The sequence below is a fragment of the Chelonia mydas genome, chromosome 3 (assembly GCF_015237465.2).
Source record: "Chelonia mydas isolate rCheMyd1 chromosome 3, rCheMyd1.pri.v2, whole genome shotgun sequence".
NCBI lineage: Eukaryota > Metazoa > Chordata > Testudines > Cheloniidae > Chelonia > Chelonia mydas.
In genome coordinates this window covers 124965275-124984789 of record NC_057851.1, presented here as the reverse complement: position 1 = coordinate 124984789, position 19515 = coordinate 124965275, and the positions used below count along the sequence as shown (strand labels likewise).

At 36.6% G+C, this 19515-nt stretch overlaps 1 protein-coding gene across 8 annotated transcripts in view; it reads right to left on the bottom strand.

Moving 5' to 3' along the window:
• Positions 1-331: 331 nt before the first annotated feature.
• ERMARD (ER membrane associated RNA degradation) overlaps positions 332-19515 on the bottom strand; it is a 32354-nt gene continuing 13170 nt past the window's right edge. For 6 of the 8 annotated variants that reach the window (XM_037895186.2, XM_043543243.1, XM_043543247.1 and 3 more), the window contains 14 exons: positions 18149-18238; positions 16743-16840; positions 15770-15906; positions 14164-14278; positions 13156-13258; positions 12706-12735; positions 11552-11620; positions 10654-10827; positions 9581-9664; positions 8180-8259; positions 7101-7229; positions 4380-4589; positions 3138-3251; positions 332-2423 (listed from right to left, as the gene is read on the bottom strand). In XM_037895186.2, coding sequence (XP_037751114.1) covers positions 2249-2423; positions 3138-3251; positions 4380-4589; positions 7101-7229; positions 8180-8259; positions 9581-9664; positions 10654-10827; positions 11552-11620; positions 12706-12735; positions 13156-13258; positions 14164-14278; positions 15770-15906; positions 16743-16840; positions 18149-18238 — 1608 coding nt within the window. In that variant the 3' untranslated portion in view covers positions 332-2248. The remainder of the gene's footprint in view (positions 2424-3137; positions 3252-4379; positions 4590-7100; positions 7230-8179; positions 8260-9580; positions 9665-10653; positions 10828-11551; positions 11621-12705; positions 12736-13155; positions 13259-14163; positions 14279-15769; positions 15907-16742; positions 16841-18148; positions 18239-19515) is intronic. The other 2 variants (XM_043543246.1, XM_043543245.1) reach the window with 1 other exon arrangement.

Below are 19515 nucleotides of genomic sequence, written 5' to 3'. Positions count from 1 at the left end.
GTATTTTGCCACATTCAGTACTGCAAAGTGGTATGCATGCATCCTAATGGCCAAAGTTCTCTCAGCCAAGATGTACAATGTGGAGGTACAACCTGTGTGCATCATTGTAGATAGTACGCCAATGAAGATCTATTTGCGACATTTTAAAGTCAGTTGATGAATTCATTTTGCTGCAGCTGTATCTGCCTGACCATAAATGTAAACTAGAAAACCAGAGGAAATGTGCTCAGTGATCACCAAGAAGCAAGTACCAGAAGCTACTGCATATTCTTAAATGAATCCTCATTATAATGTAAAAGATTCCCCCCATCCCGCAAACACACACAGAGTCTGAGATTTAAATCAGTTTAATACATTAATTAAGTGTGGTAAACTACAGGCATTACAGTTACACAAGTATTTTGGGGATTTGCCATGCAAGTGTTAAGAACAGCTTCCAAGTATGACTAAAATCCTTGTTATGAGAGTAATAACTACTGTTTTACATTTAAAATGAAACAAAGGGACTAGGCGTAGTGGCTTGAACCAGTGTAATAGGGAGAAGTTTCCCACTGCCTGACCACAGTGGCCAGTTAGATCAGTGATCACAATTCTAACCTACATCATTCTCTCCAGTTCCAGACCTGTCTTTTTACATCCATGCCACTAGTTTTCATTTCCTTCTTTGGAACATTCCTAATTTCTATATCCTTTTGACTATGTGGTAATGAAAAGTGAATGTTTAAATGCAAAATTATAAATACCACCTGAGAAACATACTGCTATGGGTACTGTTGAGGAAGAGGTCTATTTGTATGTAGCAGGACTTCTAAAACTTGTGTTTCTTCCCTGGACAAACAGAATATATAAAATCACAGGAACTAAAATGATAATTGATCTACAAGTTCTCCAACTGGGATTTTCAATGAAGAATAAATAACTCCTAAAAAATGCCATTCAGATCTTTAATGGTGTTAGCCAGATGCCCTTTGATTGAATTGTGAAAGAAACATTATTCTGTGCATCCAGAAAGTAATGACACACACTAGGGATAGAGAGTTGCCAGCCAGCCAGCGAAGGAGGTCTTCATACTTCTATACAAACTATCTTATGGTTTTAGAATACAAAAGAAAAGGACATCTCTGGAGTGATCTTCAGACTAAACAAGTCAATCTTTTATTGTAATAAGCCTCTTACAGTAAGAATATATAAATACTAAGAAATGGAGACCTGACCAAGAGGCATTTATCTGTTTTACATCCTTTAGGAAAGACACATGGATTAATGTTCATTGGTAGATGGCTTGTTTATTGAATTGATGCAGGCCCCTTTCTTTGGGGGAGAGGGGGAGAAGGGAGATTTATTTTCATAATTTTTGAAAAACAAAGATAAAAATGAGGTATGCAACATAAGGATGTAATATCACTTTTAGGATCAAGATGAACATTTATGTTTTCTGATTTTCAATGTACAAAACCAAATTTCTACCCAAACTATGAATCATTAAAGATTGGCACTAGCAGATAAAGTGAAAAATTAAACTAACCAAAAATGGTACCGTGACAAGTGTAAAAAATACTGTGCTCAATACTTATTGCTGAGAACACAAAAATATGTTAGTGTTTTCACATGTAAACAGTTTCAAATTCTAGACAACAAAAGTTTTTTTTTAAAAAAATCACACCCCAAGGTTTGCCCATTTCTGTGCTAATACCAGCAAACAAGGATTTCAGGAAATGCTGTTAACTCAAAATGTTGCAACCTGGTTTTGTTGGTTTTTTGTTGTTGTTGTTGGGGGATTTGTTTAAGGGCATATGAGAGATAATGGGTTGTATGTGGCCACAGAAATGGCCAAATATTAGCTTCACCACACTGAAAGCTTTTTTTCAGTTCAATATTTTTTCCAATACATTATTTCAGTTGTTTTCCTGGTCATTTTCAGGTACACTATATAAAAAAAAAAAAAAAAAAATCAATCTTCAAAGCACATAGTACACTTAAATAATAGATACATTTCAAATCATTTTGAGGTAAGAGCTCAGAGTCTCATTGTGCACTTTACAAAATGTTCCCTTTTCAGGAAGTACAATTATCCAACTCCAAACAGCAACACTGTTGCTACGTAAATGCCACATTCTGGTTTCACAGGCATTTTGATGGAAGCTGCACTCAAAGGAAGGAGTAGACATATTCTAGGACTTTTGGTCACATTAAGTTTTGAGTCATTAAAAAAATAATAATTTTGAGATGTAACAGAAACCAAGTGTTTTCAAGACAGCTTCACTTGTGTCGCTAGCTGCATTAATGTTAGCTTTCTCTCGCTGAAAGTCCTAATTTTTATCAAAGCTTTGTGCGTAAGCTCCATGGATTCATCCCATTTGTTTTTCTCTGGGCTCGTGTATGACACCAAGTTCTCGGTATACTGCAAGACTGACTTTAGAAACCTACAAGAAATAAAAAAATATGAAAAAGTCATTCTTCAAAAGACTTTCTAAAAGGACGACAGGACAGACCAGACCTTGATGATGCCCAACTTGGGACTGCTACTTTTTCCTGATTTCCAAGTCTCCCAGTTCTCACATGATCATTGCTACATCACTTTTCCTTTACCTGTGGCAAGGATGGGTGCAGAGAGAAAGACAGGGACAAGCAATATTTGCAGAATTGCTGTTGATATTGGTGCACAAAAAATGCAATATTATGGGACTATAGAAATATAACCGTATATAGAGGAGTTCTCTCCTACAATTTCCCTTCTTTGGCAGCCAAACACTTTACAATGCCTGTGATCACCAATAAAGTGTAGAGTGGAAATAATGATGTTGATTACATGCTGAATCAAAAGTTTATTATTAATTTTGGGCTTGAATGTGAGACCATGCTCCTATTTGTGCCAATGGGAAATCTAAGAAAAACTGAAACTGTGAATAGCTGAACCACGTGTTGTAAACAAAGACATTTCAGTTAGCAAGCCCCTCACTAGTCCCCCAAATTCTTAGTGCAATGATAGGGGAAACAGACTGACTACCTGATATACCACATGCTGTTAAACCACAATTTCAATAAGGATACATAATGTAGACCAAAGGTGTTCAAAGGAGGGTGAAAGGATTATGAATTATTCACTTATTTTAATTAAGCAAGTACTATATACTCACTTTATATATTGCTGATAATCACAAGGATTCTTCTCACAAACGGTATGGATGTTGATTAGTTCCAGAATAATCAACATTAAAATCAGACGTAACACAGGAGACAGAAATTTAATGCTAGAAATAAGCAGAAAATTTAATAGAATTTTTTTTTTAAATACAAAACTGTTCTTCAGATTTCCTGTTCCACCCTAAAATGGGTATGGAGAATGAAAGAAAAAAAAAGTCTGAAAGATTCATTAGTGAAAAATGGGGCAAAGATCATAGCTATGAACAATTTACAAGCAAGAAAAAAGGAAGAGCCATATATTTAAGTTTCGGGGTGGGGGGGGGGGGTGGCAGGATAGGGTTATGGTCAGTGCTGAATTTATAATGAAAGAGGTGCCAGGGCTCAAGCAATTAGATGCTGGGGCTCAAGCAAGTTTTACACGTTCATAACGGTTGTGGCAAGCCCAGAGGTGCCAGGGCTATGAACTGCCAAGCCTAGAGGTGCTGGGGGCTCAGCCCTGGCACACATTAAGTACTGGTTATGGTTGAGAGTACATAATAATTTACATTAATACACATTTTTAGTGACACCATTAAATAAGCATATATACAACTCAAGCATTTTAACATTTGTAATCCCAGATAAAATTAAAATTATTTTAAACTTATTAGAATTTTCATTTCTCTGACCCCACTCATATTTTTAAAGCTTAATCATAGACCTCAAGCAACACTGCTGGTTAGGAGTTACATTAATGGAATCCTAGCCATTACTCCTTATCTTACTCGATAAAATGATGAGAGAAGCAGTGATAAGATGGGGACAACCTCTGTAATTCAGTTTTAACAGACTGGAAGTTTCACTTTTTTCCCCTCCTTTCTTTTTTTAGTGTTTAGTTTCATCCAAGAGAACAAGCTAAAAAAACCCCAAATATTTAAATTACCTTTTTATTTAGACCCTAATAATTCCAGGCCAGACAAGAGAAAAATGTTAAAGATATCCAAATAAATTAATTATTCTCCGATTTGAGTTTTACTTCCATTAACATACTAGTGTATAATGGAAATTACGGAAAATTCTTAACTCTAAGTAGACCAATGACACACAAACCTAGTTAGCTTTAACATTTTGTAAACAGAATATGGAAGAGTACACATGCAGAGTAAAAGGAAAGAAGTGTTCAGTTGCTCTGTTAAATCCACTCTTAAAATTAGCCCTTCACCTCCAAAAAAAGGGAAAAAAAACAACCAACCAACCTGTTTAACATGCGTAAATAGTTATGCCTCTGTCGTGAATGCAGTATCTTGTTTATCCACTGCTTGTATCTCATTTCAGTGCTGGTAATAACTTGATCTGACACTTGATGGCACTGTGTGCATATCTTACGGAACACTACCAATATTTCCAGTACAGAACGTGGGCAGTACAGGGTACAAATGTGCGTACTACAGAGTTCAAGCAGTAGCCTGTAAACGAGGAAACATTTCTGTTTCAGTTTTTGTTCGCAGGGTTTAAAAACGGAAAGATTTCACATCCATTCCAGTGTAGCCTGAGCTAAAAAAATTCTAATCCAGATGTTTTGGAAACAGATTTACTCAGTCTCCTCATGACTCACCAAAACAAGAATCTATTTAGCATGAGTGATTTGTAGTCTCTCTCATGTTACTGTAAGTAATATCACATCACTAGAAGTTTGAAATGTTTCTCATTCCAGGCCAGAGCAGTAAAGAAATAATACCACAATACACAAAACTGGCGAAAAATATACAATATACACTAATGAAATAGGAGGTGTCTGTTTTAAACCTCTCACTAATTATAGTTCAGTTCACAATAGACCGGTGTCCAAAACAGAAAATCTACCAAAACAAAACACCATGAGCTAAATAGTAGCAGTACACCAAGAACTAGTCTTAACATTTCACAAAATACAAGTTGTAGTTTTAATCAACACCACACTAGATTAGGCTTCATTAAGAGATATTAAAATGCCAACTTGTGTCATCTTTATGTATGCCAGTCAGTGACTAAGTATGTCACAATTCTTGATGACCACATCACTCCAAATGGTTTGTTTTTAGGGGAGAATTTATTTAAAAAACAAAAAACAAACAAACAAGCAGCAAGATATTTTGCCATGCCAGACAGAACCTTAAACAGTATTAAGAAGCCTCCTACTTTAATGCTTTAAAAGGGATTTTTGTGCTTGTGAAAAGTGACATTAACAGCACTGGAAAACAAGTCTTCTAACTATAAATTATGTAAACTAAAGGCAATAGAAGAGCCATCTTCAACATGCTATCCTGCCCACATGCAATGAGCCTGATGCAAATGAGAAGGGAAAGCAGTTTTGTTTTTAAATATATTCATTCAATCAGTGGGCTCTTTGAGACTTCCAGCAAGGATGCATTTCACATCAGTGGTATTGACGATTGTACTGAATTAGACACTTGTCCTCTACAAACACTTAAGTGGGGCTTTTAAAAATGTGAATTGAAATAAGTTTCACAATTGAAACTGAAGTAATGTGAGCTATATTTAGACCTCCAGAAATCTCAGAAATAAAAATATACAGCAAATCTCAGCTTCTACTTCAAAAGACTCAAGAAATGTAAGTTTGGCTGGTAGAGAAGTTTGTAGAGGTAGATGAACACTTTTAAGTGTCATGCACACCTGTAACACCAACCACAATGCTAAGACTAAAATCTCTAGTGCAGAGTGAAGGAGTACTTGGGGCACCTTAGAGACTAACAAATTTATTTGAGCATAAGCTTTCTTGAGCTACAGCTCACTTCATTGGATGCATGCAGTGGAAAATACAGTGGGGAGATTTTATATACACAGAGAACATGAAACAATGGGTGTTACCATACACACTGTGATGAGAGTGATCAGGTAAGGAGAGCTATTACCAGCAGGAAAGAACCCAAAAAACAAACAAAAAACCCCCCACCTTTTTAGTGATAATCAAGATGGGCCATTTCCAGCAGTTGACAAGAACGTGTGAGGAACAGTAGGAGGTGGAAAATAAACATGGGGAAATAGTTTTACTTTGTGTAATGACACATCCACTCCCAGTCTTTATTCAAGCCTAATGTAATGGTGTCCAGTTTGCAAATTAATTCCAATTCAGCAGTCTCTCCTTGGAGTCTGTTTTTGAAGTTTTTTTGTTGAAGAATTGCAACGTTTAGGTCTGTAATCGAGTGACTAGAGAGATTGAAGTATTCTCCAACTGGTTTTTAAACGTTATAGTTCTTGACGTCTGATTTGTGTCCATTTATTCTTTTACGTAGAGACTGCCCGGTTTGGCCAATGTACATGGCAGGGGGGCATTGCTGGTACATGATGGCATATATCACATTGGTAGATGTGCAGGTGAACGAGCATCTGATAGTGTGGCTGATGTGATTAGGGCCTATGATGGTGTTCCCTGAATAGATATGCGGACACAGTTGGCAACGGGCTTTGTTGCAAGGATAGGTTCCTGGGTTAGTGTTTTTGTTGTGTGGTGTGTGGTTGCTGGTGAGTATTTGCTTCAGGTAGGGGGGCTGTCTGTAAGCAAGGACTGGCCTGTCTTATAACACTGCAAAGTGTTATACAGCACGATAAAGCAGATGGAAGGTAATTTAGTCAAGTTATTGTCATAAAGTTCTTGTGCATCTGTAACTATTTTGCTTCCCCACTTCTGAAATACAAGCATGGTTGTTTCTTCAAGTTGCACTGCAAAGCAAAAAGATTACAAATGCATTCTCTCCCCTTCATTCTGGGAACAGTTCTCTGCTGAATCCTAAAGACTTTTAGACTGACTACAGTACTGTACAAATACATGTGATGGTTCCTTCAACGATGCTGCTCTACAAGATAAGGGAAGGAACAACTTGTGCAGTGAACTCTCATTACTGTCCCACATTCCTTTTATTTCCAGAAGTAAATTGTATTAAGGCGTGGATTCAAGGGTGGGAGAACATTAAACTTACTTCTCAGTTATAAGATTATTCATTAGATCATCTAAAATGTAGCAATTCTGGGGCAAATGGTGTTGCAACTGAGAGAGGATTTCTGTAGTCATAGAAATACAAGGACTAATTTCTGCACTTCTTTCCAACCTTAAAAACAAAGACAAAAATTACTTTTGGAATCTTTCACAAAAATAAAGAAAGTTTACATCAGTTTACATCTTAACATAATTAATTGAAGCAAAAACTATTTTGTCACAGCAATTTATCCACATGCTCACTACTACCCTGTAATCCTTTGGCTCCTTTCCTTCCGTTTTACAAGCAAATTCTTGTGTTCTCCATCTCGAAAGCAATGTCCTCTCAGTCTCTTCAGCCTCCCTATGCATCATCATCCCATCTCCTTACTTTCTTTTCCAGAATCCTGCAGCATACTAAATACTTCCATTATGTACAGACTTCCGATCTTTCATCTCCTCAGGTTCCCTGACTTCTGTCCCCTCCATATCTCCAAAACTGCCTCATAAAAATCAATAATGGCCACCTCCTTGTCAAGTTCAGAAGAATTTCTCATTCTTATTAACCTCTCTCTCTGTTTTTATAAGGTCTTCCATCACTGTGGTATCCAAGCTTCTACCACGAGAAGTGATTTTTTTTTTTGTCTTCACAGCTGATTGCCTCTCCTTATTCATCCCTACTCCTCTTCAGTCCTCTGGGCTCCCTCTCTACTTTGCTAGCAGCTCCATCAATATCTCTTAGGGGAGGAGGAGCCACCAATCTGTTGGCATCCTTCAGGCTTCTGTTGCCTTCTCTACTTGCACTATAGTCCTAGCAATATGATCATTTGCATCATTTCAGCTCTCACTATGCCAATGACATCAAAGTCTTGTTCTCCACTCCTACACGACCTTGCAACTGTTTGAGAGACACCTCCTTAAGCATTCCACAATCATCTCAAACTCTGTTCTTTCAAAACAAAACTGCTCTCCATTCCTCATCTTGTTCCACCACCTTCCTCTCTATCAACAACTTCACTAACTTTATTATTTCCTTATAAGTATGGTTTCAAGGTACACTTTTTTTAAACGGATCACGCATACCCTGGAATTTCTTGTATTTGCTCTTCAGGCACTATAGGAAGCTCAGGCCATGAACTAATGCTCTTCATACACTCCAGCACCTAGGAAGTCAAATACACCTTAATAAAGCCAAACTTCAATACAAGATATAGCCCATATGAGATATCTTGCAACAGCAACACATTTTACTATTTTAATTTTTTTAAATCTCTATTACTGTATCTTGTAAGTCATTCGTTCAGCAGTTACAATTAAGGCATGTATGTTCAAGACATAGGGGGTGGAAAGTCCTAAAATAAATGAAAAGTTCATGCCACAATATAAGCTTAAATTGCAGCCATTTTTTACTTTCCCCATCATTTAATATGAAAGAATTAATCAGTACTATCACTGTAATGTACTTCATATCCTCACTAACTTAAAAAGTTTGTACGAAGGTACTGTCGAATACAGACCCAACTCAATAAAGAGCGAGAGACTATCAAGCAATTCAGTGGTTCTCCAACTGCGATCTGCAGATTACTCTCTGGGCACTGTACTCAGGGGGGCACCACTGCATGCCTCTGGGCCTGGGGTGCCCCTCCTCCCACTGACCTGCTCCACTGCTGCTCGCGCCTCCTTCCCCCCATGTAGCCGCCTCTGGCCAAGCTGCTCCAGACCAATTAAAACTGCGATTAATCACGACTTTTTTTTTAATCTTGTGATTAATTACGATTATTTTTTTAACCATTTGACACCCCTAATATATAGCGACATCTCCTACTAGTTTTAGTCTAATCCAAGACCTCTATGGTTTCCAAAAGCTTTTTTGACCAACTAAAAAAAAAGTCTCTCTAGGCCTTCATACTTTTGTCAGATGCCTCTTTAATGTATATTCAATTATTAACAAATCTGCAGATAACCCTCAAATTAGTGGGGCAGCAAACACAAAAGGATGGAACCAAACTGAAAAGTTACCTGAAGAGTCTGAGCAGATCCCCCAATACACCAACAAGAGAAGTGCCCTAACAAGCAATCTCAATAAATGGGGAGCTTTAGAAATCATGGAAATGTAGAACTGGAAGGGACCTTAAAAGGTCACATAGTCCAGCCCCCAGCAATGAGGCAGGGCCAAGGACACCTAGACCATCCCTGACAGGTATTTGTCTAACCTGTTCTTAAAAGCTTTCAATGACAGGGATTCTACAACCTCTCTTGGGAAGCCTATTCCAGTACTTAACTATCCTTATAGTTGGAAAGTTTTTCCCTAATATCTAACTCGAGTCTCAATTAAGAAAAGAAAATAAACTGCATGGGTACATAAAGTTTAACTTCCCTCAAAAGCCTAACAGTTATTCAGGACTATCAAAGCAAAAAGACAACAGTTAAAAAAAAAATTTATAGATGTATGGAATGTTTACCCTCCCTGTCATATCCACATACCTGTTTCTTAAGTCGGGCAACTGGATGAAACCGAGAACGGTAGCAACTCGCACAGCTGATCAGTGCTTTAATTGCTGTGTGCTCCTAGTTTACAAAAATAAATGATAAAACATGTACTAATTTTAAAAACCCAGATCCTGATCCTGTAAAGACTTATGCACACACTTAACTTTAGACATGAGACAGTCTCACTGACTTCAAAATGGACTAGTTATATATGTTCAATTAAATGTATCAAAGTGAAGGATCAAGACATTAATTAGTATATTAGGTGTTTAATATTTTTTTTGCTTGGTTTTCTTCATCAATAAAATTTTGTGTAAAAAAGCTCCCATCTCCACTGAAACAGGACATGTCGTACCTTGAAGATCTAGTAAAATCAGCTATAGCTAATAAATGGAGGTTTGGCTCAGTAGAGCTCGCATTAATATATTGCAGTTAGGGAAAGTAATTTTAACTATCAATAGGAAATTGGGAGGAACATGCTTATTGACCATTAACACTGAAATACATGTGTTTGTAGATATGCAACTGGACATGACTCAATACCGTACATGGCGAAAACCACATTTCCATTATTGTACCAAGTTCACATTCATATTCTGTCAGATTTTATCTCCATAACTTATTCAGCCACACTTCAGTGTGGGCACTTTTAGGTACTTCAAAGGAAGATATTGATAAACTGGCGGTAATTCAGAGTTGAGCTACCAGGGAGATAAACAGCAAGGTGGAGAGGACAAAATGATAATCTTAAATTAAATATATACAGTTTAGGTTAAAAATTAAGCAGTTAAAGTACAGTTGGAAGAAACAACATATTAACAAGGAGGGGTGAAAAGAACAAACCAGGTTAAATTCAGGAAGGGCAATATTGGGGACAGTTTTTCTATGCTTCATTTCAGTATTACAGAGCAATGCTAGGAAAATATTTAAAGCTTAGTGTGGCACCCACAAAAAGGTGCTGAGGGTTAAAAACAATTATGAAAGTTGTAGCCCATAAATGGTTTTAAAATCATATTTGGCATCCAAATGATTATACATTGTTCTGATTGCACCATACCAGCTCTTACCTTAAGAGCTGCAAGCTCCTCCTCTTCTGAAAATCTGCATAAAAGTGTAACTGAAAATGCAAGTATCTGATTCGCTATTTCTCTTGGAAACTCATTTAAGTTGATCTCTCCATGGCTTAAATGATCTCTTACACGTGGACCCTCTTGATGGTTCAAGAAATCCCAAAGGAATTCCTGTGGAATCATGTGTGGACAAAACTAAGTAAATAGCACAATTCTACAGAAACCCTAATAAGCATACAATTCTTGGGGCACAAAAGGCACTTAGGCCCATATGAAATGGAGCACTTAGAGGGGCAAGAGGAACACCTCTTAAACTCCACTTCTTTAAAAAAAGGCAACTCCCATCTTGGGAAAGGTCTGACGAGAGGTGAAAAAACAAAACAAAAAAAACCAACACAACACCAGCCCACAATCAACAAAAATAGCCGAAAATGATTAAATTTAAGCAAAGGCTCCTGAGTCTATACTTTATAGCTCTGGCAGATAGAGTGGAATTGAGGGTCAGAAACAATGAAGTAGTCTGGATGGCAATATGATAAACAGTGGTTAAAAGGAATAAAGTCAAGATGTTCATAATAAATAGCCACCTTTCCATAAAAAAAAAAAATTAATTCCTGCTGGCAGTGAGTTTCTTGATGCCAGGTAATAAAGCCAACTCCCTACAAAAACAGATGCTCTCAAGTTAGGTTTCCTCTTCAACATTCTGTGCTGTTTTAGTTAATCTTATATTTATATGCCAAGTATTATTTTGCCTCTTTCATACTGAAGCAGGATCAGGGGCATTGGACTGTAAGCTCCTGGGGACGTGATCTTCTTATGTCTAAGGAATCTATTACACTTTTAGCACTATCAACTATAAATGTATTGCTAAATAAAAAGCACTTAATACACTTACCATTGAAGACTCTCCAAGAATTAGAGGAAGCTGATTGATTTCTTTGTCATTCAGCTGTTTTGTTAGCATCTAGAAAAAAAATCATTTGAAATTGAAGACAACGTAATGTTGAACAAACCCAAAGTTATAAAGCTAAATGAAAAATACTGATTATAATAGTAAGCATCCGTAACATTAAACTACCACCAAATCTCCATCACCTAAGTTAACTGTTTTATTTAGCAGTGATGGACAATATGGGAAAACAAAATACGTTGGCTTTTGGAGAGTCAAATAGGAAAGAAATGGCTGTTTGCCTCTGTGTACATTTGCATTTTTTTTGAACAGGTGATCCTATGCTGATAAAAGAGCATATTTTGTTTTTATTAGTGACATAAAATAAAGCTGTTTACAAGAAATTAAGTTATCACCTACTCATCAAATAAGTAACAGGGACATACAAAATACTGCACTCTCCAGCTTTGGATTCTGTATTCCATTCTGTTGCAGCTTGTGGGACCAAACTACTTTCCTGATTTTATGTATTGAAAAACCACTGTGCTTTGGAAACAGATCAATTAGTTAATAAGAGGACTGAAAGAATTCTAGTTTATTTTAGATAAAAACAATAATGGAGTCACAGTGTAGATCAATACCAAACATTTCATGTTAGTCATGATCTCTCATTAAGGATTATAATTTATTGTTTGTATCAAGCCCCAAGGACTGGTGACATAATATCCCTTCTTTGTACATCACTGCTTCAGTCACACTTAGAATACTGGGTACATTTTGGAGCACTTTAATGGAAAATAAATATTGATAAGATGGGGAAAATTCAGAGTTGGGATACCAAGAAGATAAAGGACCAGGAGGAAAATACATAGAAGTGTAGACTGAGGAGCTGCCAGCAGTTTATAGATGTCGTAGTGAGTCTTATTTTTCTGTCTCTGCCACCTCAGGTCTGTGAAATCTTTTCTCAACTTCAAAAAGTTCATGGAATTATCTTTATTTTCAAAAGACTTCAGCATGGCCCATTTTTATGATGATAGGCATTAGTATCTTTAAATTTATTTATTTCCATCTTTCTCTGGGCTTGAATTCTATAATGAACACTTTACTGTAAAGAAATAACACGTATTCAAATATTCCAAAAGATTTTACAGATAACTTACCTCATCAAAGGTGGTATAAAGAGAAGATGACTACAATAGAAAAAAATACCATATTAATAATTCCATTTTCAGAAAAAGCGGTGACACTAACTGCACTTACATATTGAATTTTTATTTAATTACCATGACAAACCAGAGTTGCTATAAATTGGAATCATCCCTTTAAGGTAAGAAAAGAGGTAAAAACAGCATAAACAGTTTTCCACTCTAAGTTATTACATTCAAGTGGCAATGCTATACTGTTGTACTTTTCAAACCTCTGTAAACAAAGGAAGAGAGCTATCATGTGACACTCTAAAAGGCGTACCAGAGGTCTGTAAAAAGATCAAACTATATTGTCCACTTAAAAGCTACTTGTTTAAGTATAATATTAAACTATTTTAGGACATGTTTGAAGCTTGTTATTAATAATATATTAATAAAAGGTACCACGGTCATAAAAAACCCTACCTCAGCAGTTAACAGTCTATTTGGACACTTATTAACTGTGGTGAAGAGTAATCTAAGTCCAGTTTCCAGCTGAGGGAGTAACAGTATAACACAGTCAGCATACCTGCAAAATTAGAGGAATGCATGTAAGATTTTAGTTTTTTCTTTAAACACACACTGATCTTTGTGGAAGCTATGGCTGTCCATAAGCACTTATTAAAATTTGTATTACAGTGGTACACTGGGCACCCAATCAAGATCAGGGTCAATTGTGCTGGGTGCAATAAATGACAAACCCTGCCCAGAAAATAGCTTATAATCTAAATAAAGACATGATGTGACAGGTTGGTGTAGCATATAATGGGAAGGGAAGACAGAACTAACACTGCATATGATTACACAGATCCGCAAACGTGCAAAGTTTGCATATTTCAATTTTTTTTTCAATTAATTTATTATAATGCTCTGTTTCTTGGTCTCAAATTTTCTGTGATTGTCATGTAAACTCTTACGCTGACTTCAAAGTCTAGTTGAGAATTCTAGCTGTCACTTGTCTATTGAAGAGGTCTGCTATTCTCTCATACAAGGGTTTCACATAAAAAAGTGTAATATTTAATTTTGACTCCATGCTGCATTCTAATGAAAACAGAGTTTAATGCAAATACACCGGACCCTCGCTAGAATGCGGGATTTGGGATCCATGTGTGGCACCGCGTTAAAATGAATTGCAATTAAAGTAATTAAATTTGGGATCCATGGCCGCGACCGCGTTATATGCGAATTCGCGCTATATAGACGCGCGTTCCAGTGAGGGTCCGGTGTACAAGCAAACCTGAATGCCAGCTCCATGAATTGTACACTTGCATGAGGCTAGTCTAACACATTTAGATGCCATTAATGCTTCTGGTTCATCAAGCCTTGCAAGCTAACAGATTATTCCATAAATAATGGATGCCTGTGGTAAAAAAATCATTTTGAAATTAGTAAGGAAAAAAAATGAAGGAAAATGTAATAGCGCAGTTCTGTTACCTGTGTTGCCTGAAAGCTGTTAGTGCAGCAATCCAAAATGGTAACATTGTTTTTAATACAAAACTGGATATCTTTGCTATTTCCTCAGTTAAGGAAAGTGCTTCATGATTAATATCTACAAATCAGCAAAAACATTTGTTTAAATTAACAATATATACTGAAATGTAGAGAGTTAGACTTATTGAAGAGGAATTATTCAAAGCACTTCATTCGAAAATACAAATTATTTCTGCTTAATCTGTAGAGAGATCTAACAGCTATTCAATTACTTGGTTAAGCCTTTTAATATTAACTAAATAAAGCTGTACAGTTAAAAACACTTTTAAGCTCAAAAATTGAGAAGAGTGATAATAAGATGCATTACCAGTGAGCTGTTGTACATGACAGACTAAAATAACGCATGAATTTTAAAAACTGGTTGCTGCCTACTGGCAAGGCTAGCATTCCACAGCAAGATTGACCTGAGTTCTGTGGCACTATGGTGGAAGTTCTGCATCACCTTCAGATAAATTTAGAAAGTGTAGGTTTTATTATTCATTTAATTTAATTAAGAGTCAGTATAGTAACCCCTGTGATAGTTTAATATTAATTCAATTTTGTGCTGTCCCTACATTTTCATTTTTCTGTGTCCCTCAGATTGTCATTTTTAAGGTTTCATAGTTGACAACTCAACACAATAAATGCCTCTCAAAGCCATTGTGTCAGGTAACCTGGACTCTCAGACATTACTGCATTGCCTTGCATTAGGTTCACATTATGAAGCTTTTCTCTGTAACCATAAGGACTAGAAATAACTTCTTTTCTAAAAGAAAGCTTAGATTCTGAAGCACAATGATATGGCAAAGGACAAATTCAGAAGCAGCTGTATAATTTCGTAATACTGGAGAGCTGAATGTTGGGCTGGATTTTGCCTTCAGAGGCCTGGTCTTGGTTCCACCAGCAGAATGAGAGTCCATCTGGAAGTGGGTCAATGTAGCACAAAAGTGTCCATAACCCCCATTAAGCTGAAGGTCTTGGAGCATACTGGTGCCACCCACAGAGTGGGAGGCGTTGCCCAAGGAGGGACATAGCTAGGGAATCTAAGAAATTCCTCTCAGTCAGCCTCTACTAGCGGCGTATCCAGAGAATCCTGGCCAAAAAAAAAAAAAAAAAAAAGATGCTACTGCTGCCATATCCTGGGGCTTCTGCCAGAGAAGAGCACTACACCTTGCCCTCCCTCAGGACTGAATCTCCAGTTGGGTGCAGAATGAAGCCCTTCACAAGCCCACGTGGCTGAATGAAACACTGACTCTGCAAAGAGTTAGAATGCTTATAAAAAAGCTTAGACTTCATGGGCTTAAATGCCCAATTTAGATTTTAGATATTCTTTTTCCATTTGTTTACATTCTAGCTATTTACATGTATTTATTTACACTCTATTAAGTGTATTAAAAATATTTATGCAATTTACTTTCTTCATTTAACAGCAGTACACACAAATGTCTTAATTAAGGGCTCAGTCCTAGAACTGTGGAACAGCCATTTTTTCCAATGGTAATTTTGCGTTTACAAAGAATTCAGGAGCCAATCTTAAAATGTCACAGCTTGTTAACAATTAGATACTTGCCTGGAAAAATGTCCAACTCCGTTAAGTTAGTGAAGGCTATATAAGGTCGATGTACTAAAATGGTTTCAGTTTGCAATAGGTATATCTTTAGCAACTGGCCCAATCCTGCAGTTAAAATAAGCAGCATAGAGCAATATCTAGGGGAAATACCACAACATCACAATATGTTAGAAGGGAAATTGTACATATATTCCAGAAAAACTGATGTTTGTGGCACGGGGACATTCTAAAGAAATCTCCATGCACAAAATCTTGAGATTATTGTCTTTTTAAAACAACAAATCCAATCCTCCCTCTCTCCCCGTCACCTGACTGCAAACACCTAACATCTGATTCGGTGAAGGAAAACATAAGGAATTATAAAAACCCACTTTCGAGCTGTGTCTGTTAGCTTTTCTATCTACCCCATTCCTGTACCTTTTGCACTTGCTTATTCCCACTGCTGCTCAAATCACCTTCTCTAACACACAAGGCATCAGGTTTCTGAAAAACAGCACTGACTCACTCACTTCCCTATCAGCACAATTAAATACATTAAACTCAAAGTTTAACACCAAAGCAAAAACAGCCCTTGAATGAATTCCCCACTCACCCAAACACAAAATGAAACTTGACTAACCAACTGAGACATATCTGGAGCAGAGCTGGGAAAATCATTGGCCATGGCAGTGCTAGTACAAAGCAGCAGTTTTAAAAAATGAAATTGTGAAGTGCTGCCATGAGTTTACCCCGTGCTCTGCCCTGCCTCCGTTCAACCACAAATACAGATTCTGTTCACTCGTTTCATTTAGGGTTGAAATAGTCAGTTGGAAGCGGATTGGTAAAAAAAAGGAAGTGTACCAGTTTTTCATTTCAAGAGAGAGAGCTATTGGTTATGCTGAATGCTCCTCTACAGCTTGCAGCCTGACAGACCAAAAAAAAAAAAAAAAAAAAAAAAAGAGAGACATTTGGAAACACTTCACCGGTAACTTACTTTGCAGGAATTTCTTGAGGGGAAGCAAATCCATGCCACAAAATGTTACGGAGATTTAGACCATATGGAGACCCAATGAATACTCTTAGCACATTCATCTAATTGGGACAGAGGATAATTACTACGTAAGGAAATATATATTTCAACTTTTGTATGCCTTTCTCCTCCTAGAAAATGTGAGAGACTATTTTAGCTGATATTAATATCTTCAAGGAGCGTCCTTAAGCTTAGCCCCATCAAGATGATCGATCATGGTTTACAACAAAAGCCACAAAAATAATTCACTTGCGATGCATGGCACACTCTAAAAGAAGGGTTTTTTCCCTATTTTGTTTGTACGTTACTCAGTTTTTTTATGTAAAAAAAAAAAAAAAAAAATAGGCGCAGCCCGTCTATCACTAGTTACAAAGTATGCTGGATCAGGAAGAACAAACAAATGGGACCAAATTTTGCTCGATATTCTAGTGTATAAATCCCCAATAATTTAATATAAATCAATACATTTATACTAATGTAACAGAGCAGAACTTGACCCAAGAGTTGGAACTTCTTTAGTCAGGTTGGATCTTCCAGATTCACGTCCACAAGAGAAAAAAAAAAAGTCTCAAACTCTGCTGATTGTTTATTTGTGAAACTTGGATTGCATGTACTATCAAAACCCAAAGGTCATCCTTATGAAATATATGTTATATATTGGTTTAAACTACTGTATAAATACACAAACACACTAAACCTCTGAAGCAATATCAAATAACTCATGTCTGTATTCCCACTATCTCTTTTTAGAAGTGTAAATTCTTTGAGCAGAAACTGTAACTTTTCTCTTGTTCACATAAAAAGCCTAGCATGATGTAAGCACTACCAGAAAAATACCATACCCTTTTTTTGGCCAGCTGCTCTGCATCACTATGAAAATTACGACTTCTGGGAACTTTAGAAGGCATTTCACAACAACATAGTGGCAAATTCTTTTAAAACTAAGCTGTTCTGATGTGACATCTTCTGGCTTGTATTGGACTATTATAGTTTGTAACATTGCATTCTAGAAGCCATAGACCTAAAATGTTTAAATTTCTGTAATGTCTGATGTTAATTTTCACATATGTAGATTTTTGGTTGGAGACTATACAGAATATAAGAGCATTAATATATGTACATCACCATAAAAACATATTTCCACTTAAGATTAAAATTTTAGCTAACATTCTTGCACTATTCCCTCTCCCAGTCGACTACTTGTTGTAATTAAGTAACATTTGGAAAGGGATATCAACTATGTACATACTACAATATTTACAAACGCTTGTTCAACTTAAGTTGTAGTTTGCTTGGAACCTAGTCATCTTATAAAAAGGACAATGCACCTCACATGCAGTACGAACTGACTTCAAAAACCATATACTCACCACAGATTGTCCAAAGACTGTAGCAAGCTCCTGAGATGCAAGCAAATCTCTTAAAAGGAATGGACAGTCCTTACCAATTAGTAAGAAAACCTAAAAAATCAAAGCAGGATATTGTGAAATAAAGATGGATATATCCCAATATATATTTAAATATTTCAAGTATACAACTATTTCATTTCTACATCCACACTCAGTTCAACTAATAAAACATTTTAAAAAACCCTCTACTTTGAAGTTTCATGAGATGATAAAAAGGACAAACTGGAATAAGAAACTCTATCATGAATCAAATCATCTAAATCATAGAATCTTACATAAGTCGTTTCTCTGATTCCAGGGCCACTTTAATTCCAGTAGTAGAAAGAAGATAGACAAACACTAACTAGAAATTGGTAAATTATTTCTACAAAGAGGCAAGAATTTGGTGAGGAAGAGGCATGGCAAGAAGCTTAGTGGAGAGAATGTAGAGTACAAAAAAGGGGTGGGTGCGGAGGCACCTCAACAGTGGGTTTAAGCACACAATCCAATAGCATTTACTGGAAAAGGCTAAGTAAGGCTCATGAATTAGGACATTCTTGAGGACCTGCTATGAGAGTCAAATGTAGTTACGGAGTTCCGTGAAGAGCCACCAACCATCTACAGATCAGATCATATGCCTAATTTTTCATTTCTCCAATACTGGAAGCCAAAGCTGGATTTTTGATGTAGTAAAGAAATTGAAGAATTCTTCAGAGACCATCTTTTCTCTAGACATTATTCCAGGAACACAGGCTGGGAGTTGTGAACTTTTACTAGTGAGAAATTAAATTTTAGGATACAAGGGCAAAAGCCGTGCAACACAAAGGCAAACCATTCCTTGTTCTTAAAGACCACTTTGGCCAAAATATAGAACAAAATTGCTTTAAACTAGTGGGCACCATAAAGGAATTTGCATGAAAAGCAAAGCCAAAGCAGTAAAATTACTTCTATTTCATGCAGAAATTGCCTCTGCAAGCAGCCCAACACTCTACAGTATGCTATAAAATAAGAAATCTGGAGACAAGCTTCCAGTTAGTGAACAGATTTTATTTTCAGGCTTCCAAGGATCATACAGAGAAACAGGTTGGGGGACTTTTAAGTCACAACAAAATATTTTACTGTTCTAATATCCTTAACTAATTAGTCAGTCTCCTTTAACCTTGTAAATAGGTCAAGAACGGAAATTACCAGCTGGCACCCAGATTTCAAGGCAGTATATGAGGCTTATATCTTACAGGCTGCCCTATCTATTAACAGATACAACAGAATCCTAGTTTCAACTATAGTAAGATCTGCAAGCACATTTCTTAGCTTCTTAAACCAAAACTTCAGCACAGCCTTAACTGTTT